Here is a 4,496-nt window from a genome sequence, read left to right on the forward strand (position 1 = left end):
TCCATAAGTTAATCTTATTTATTGAGTGGCCAAAATATATCAATTATTTTGAGTGTTGGGTGTTATAGCTACTATGTGATTTAACCTCACTTATGTGAGCTAAAGTGAAACCACACACACACCCTTTTCGTTTCACACCAAAGTAGGTGTCATCAACTTGGTAGGATGAAATATAGAATGGGAAATGTTTGATTGGTGAAAAAAGTTAGAAAGTGAGAAAAAAGAAGCACAAGTGCTTACATATCTTATCAGCCAAACCTAATGGGGGTCGAATCATTTCTTGAATAAGTTACTTCACTAATCGACTTTACATAAATAAAGGAACTGAGAAAACAACTGTGTTTGATAGAAGACCACATGAAGAAGAAGTGTTTAGAAGGCCATGGATATTGTACAGTTTATAAATTTATGACGTAGGCATCGGAATCATGGTGGTCCTCGCTGCATGCAACAAAACTAGACCATATAAATCTTATAAAGCAAACTGTGAAATGATAAAGTAGACAAAGATCTTCAACTTTAAAATTATTTAGAATTTTTTTTTGTTACTTTTATTTTTTCAGTTCACTGTACCAAAATTTGACACAAATTTCTAGCTACATGGATCGTCCAACAAATAATATTGTCTTTTAACCACTACGTGATGGAAATGGAAACTAGACTCTTTCTTCCTACACCTCCATACCTTTTTTGCCACCCCTAACTAAATGTGAAAATACCATTTTATTCATTTTTTATCACTCTTTTGATTTGAAATAATAGACCTATATTCCAGATTACATAATCAGAAACTCATATTTAGAAAAACTTTCGGATTATGTACTCCGAAAGCTAATAACACATCTGAAAAAAAGGCTTCCGGATTACATAATCCAGAAACTAATCTTGTGTATAGAAAAGACTTCCAGATTATGTAATCCGGAAGCTAATCACCAAAGACTTTTGGATTACATCATATGAAAGCTAATTTTGGATCTAGAAAAAGACTTCCGGATTATGTAATCCGGAATATTGAAAAGGGTATTTTTGGAATACAAAAAAACTTATGGGGTGGCACAAGAAGGTATGGAGGTGCAGGAGAAGCAGCCTGGAAACTATAGGGTGCAATGGGAACTATGCGGTGCAAAAAGAAATGGCCGAGTTTCCAAGGTGCTGCAGCTTTTGATTTGGGCCTCATAAATAGGCTTTAGGCCCAAGAATTGAGCCCATTCGGAGTCATCTCCTTCCTCCGGCAGCAAGATTGGTTTGTACTTGGTTGAATCGAATTGATTGATTCGGTTGGACGCAGTTACAGTGGAATCCCCAATGGCGGGTTCTTCGATCATGGAGAACCTCTTCCAACACTCGCTGGAGGATCTCATCAAAGCCATGCGCCTCCAACTCATCGGCGAAACTACCTTCATCTCCAAGGCCATGGAGGAGATCCGCCGCGAGATCAAATCCACCGACCAGCAAACCAAATCCACTGCACTCCAAAAGCTCTCTTACCTATCCGCCGTGCACGGCGTCGACATGTCCTGGGCATCCTTCCAGGTCGTCGAGGTCATGTCCTCCTCCAAGTTCGCGCACAAGAGGATTGGTTACCACGCGGCTTCCCAATCCTTCAACGACGACACGCCGGTGCTCCTACTCATCACCAACCAGCTCCGCAAGGACCTCTCCTCCACCAACGAGTTCGAGGTAAGCCTCGCTCTCAATTTGTTGTCGCAAATCGCCACTCTCGACCTCGCTCGCGATTTGACGCCCGAGGTTTTCAAATTGCTCTCCACCACTAAGGTTTTCGTCAGGAAGAAGGCTATCGCCGTCGTTTTGAGGGTTTTCGATAAGTACCCCGACGCAGTTAGGGTTTGCTTCAAGCGCTTAGTTGAGAATCTCGAGAGCTCCGAACCTTTGGTTGTGACCGCAGTGATTGGAGTTTTCTGCGAGCTGGCTGCCAAGGATCCTAGGTCGTATCTTCCCTTGGCGCCGGAGTTTTATAGGATTTTGGTTGATTCTAAGAACAATTGGGTTTTGATTAAGGTGCTCAAGGTGTTTGCTAAGTTGGCTCCCTTGGAGCATAGATTAGGGAAAAGGATTGTTGAGCCGGTTTGTGATCACATCAGGAGGTCTGGGGCCAAGTCCTTGGTGTTTGAGTGTGTTAGGACTGTGCTCACTAGCTTGAGTGATTATGAGTCGGCTGTTAAACTCGCGGTTGAGAAGGTTAGGGAGTTGCTGGTTGATCAGGATCCCAATCTTAGGTATCTTGGGCTGCAGGCGCTTTCGGTTGCTGCACCCAAGCATTTGTGGGCAGTCTTGGAGAATAAGGAAGCGGTGGTAAAGTCGTTGAGTGATGATGATTTGAATATCAGGATTGAGTCTCTGCGATTGTTGATGGCCATGGTATCTGAGAGCCATGTTGCAGATATCTCCAGGGTGTTGCTTAATTATGCGTTGAAATCTGACCCTGGATTTTGCAACGAGATATTGGATTCCATTTTGAGGACATGTAGTAGAAATTTTTATGAGATTGTTGTTGACTTTGATTGGTATGTGTCTCTTCTTGGAGAAATGGCCACGATTCCTAATTGCCAAAAGGGGGAAGAGATTGAGACTCAGCTTGTTGACATTGGCATGAGAGTTAAGGATGCCAGAATGGAGCTCGTTCGGGTGGGGCGTGATCTGTTGATTGACCCTGCATTACTGGGTAATGTGCACTTACATAGGATATTGTGTGCTGCTGCTTGGGTTGCTGGAGAGTATGTTGAGGTTGCAAGTAATCCCTTTGAACTCATGGATGCACTCCTACAGCCTCGTACCAGTCTCTTGCCACCATCCATTAGAGCAGTTTATATTAATTCTGTTCTTAAAATATTAATTTTTTGTCTGGACTGTTACCTTTTGCAAAGTGATGGTTCTGGATCTTTGTATTCTGTTAACTTAGAAGGGGGGCAGTCAGAGTTGTTTAGTGCAAAAAATGACACTGAGGCTACTGAATTGGCAACTTGTGGAGGTTTAAACTATGAACAGGATGTTGGTTTTAACCCAAGGAATACAGCTGACTATTCTGGAGATCTTTCTGTTGAAAATGGTATAGACAGAGCTGCCACTCATGGTAAAACATTTACATCTACTCTATTGGCAAAGAAGAATTTCATGCACGAATCTATTGTAAGCTTATTGAATAGAATTGAATTAATTTTTGGCCCGCTAATAACAAACCAGGATGTTGAAGTGCTGGAGAGATCACAAAACATACTTTCGCTTGTTCAGTTGATTAAAGAAGAAATAATTGATAATTCTGTCCTGAGTGTGGACACCATAGAAAAGAAAGATACTCGAGTTTCAGCTATTATCAATTTCATGCGTGATGCTTTTACTACGGAACTTGGTCCAGTCTCAGTAAGTGCCCAGGGCAGAGTTGCTGTACCGGATGGACTAGTTCTTAAAGAAAATCTTGATGAATTACAAGCAATATGTGGTGATACCGAACTACCTTCATCAAGTTCGTTTGCCACAGGAGGCCCTCACTGTACCACTACATCCGATGCTTCGTCATCTAATCTTCTAAAAAATGAAGAGTCAGGGCCTTTGAATGAATCCACATCCTTGATTGAACACCGTAAGCGGCATGGGTTATATTATCTTCCTTCAGAGAAGAGTGAGATTGTTCCAGATGAGTATCCTCGGGCAAATGATCCGAAGTCAAACAGTAATATAAATGATGAAGCTGCCGAACTAGTCAAGCTGACAGAGCAATCACTTCTTCTGAAGAAAAGGACAACCCAAACAAAGCCCAGGCCGGTAGTAGTGAAATTGGATGATGGAGATCTGACACCAATTTCAGTCAAAAGGCCAGAGCCTAGGGACGATTCTCTTTCTGGAGCCATAAAAGATGTTCTTCTAGGAAGTGAAACTGGACCAAGTGTGTCTCGAAGTTATCCTTCTGGCAAGTCATCAAGGAAGCAGAAAGAGAAAAAGAAACTAAGCACGAATGATCGATCTGAAATGAAGGAAAATGCAGTTGATTCTGAAAAGCCTGACCTTGAAAGTCCAAATTCAAGTAGCAAAAACCATGGTCATAGTAAAGAGAGAAAACACCGAGGAAAAGAAAAGATTGTTGAGAGTGAAGATCATGATCATAAGGAAAAGAAAAAGAGTGGCCACCGACATGGTAGGAGAAAAACTCATCAAAGAGCGAAGTCACCCTTAAATGTGGCTTCCCAAACCCCAGTCATTCCAGATTTTCTTTTGTAGCAGGATTGGTTTGATTTCTCATCACCTGTCTTTATTGACTGAGGCTGTTTACATATTGTATTCTTTGTGCAGAGTTCTTGAGTTAGTTCTGTAGATTTTATACATTTTTTTGGTCATTTGTTATGATTTCTTAATACTATATTCCTTGTTGTCCTGTTTCTGGCCATATATGTCACATAATGAGCATGTTCAAGAAGTAAATTTTCAAGTTGGATGTTGTTTGGCAGCCCTTTTCTAGATGTTGAATCTTTTGCCAATAAATT

At 41.4% G+C, this 4,496-nt stretch overlaps 1 protein-coding gene across 2 annotated transcripts; it reads left to right on the forward strand.

Annotated features, from left to right (window-relative positions):
* The first annotated feature begins 1,234 nt into the window (after positions 1–1,234).
* DELTA-ADR (delta-adaptin) lies at positions 1,235–4,459 on the forward strand. Of its 2 annotated transcripts, XM_090299232.1 has the most exons (2): positions 1,235–3,091; positions 3,202–4,459. In XM_090299232.1, exons 1-2 carry the CDS (start codon positions 1,306–1,308, stop codon positions 3,207–3,209), a joined length of 1,794 nt encoding a protein of 597 aa, XP_090155358.1. In that variant the 5' UTR covers positions 1,235–1,305; the 3' UTR covers positions 3,210–4,459. The 2 variants fall into 2 exon arrangements, with proteins under 2 accessions (XP_090155358.1, XP_068471288.2); XM_068615187.2 differs by having other exon boundaries at positions 1,236–4,459.
* The last annotated feature ends 37 nt before the right edge of the window (positions 4,460–4,496 follow it).

The sequence above is a fragment of the Phaseolus vulgaris genome, chromosome 2, assembly GCF_051622355.1.
Source record: "Phaseolus vulgaris cultivar YP4 chromosome 2, ASM5162235v1, whole genome shotgun sequence".
In the NCBI taxonomy this organism is placed as follows: Eukaryota; Viridiplantae; Streptophyta; class Magnoliopsida; order Fabales; family Fabaceae; genus Phaseolus; species Phaseolus vulgaris.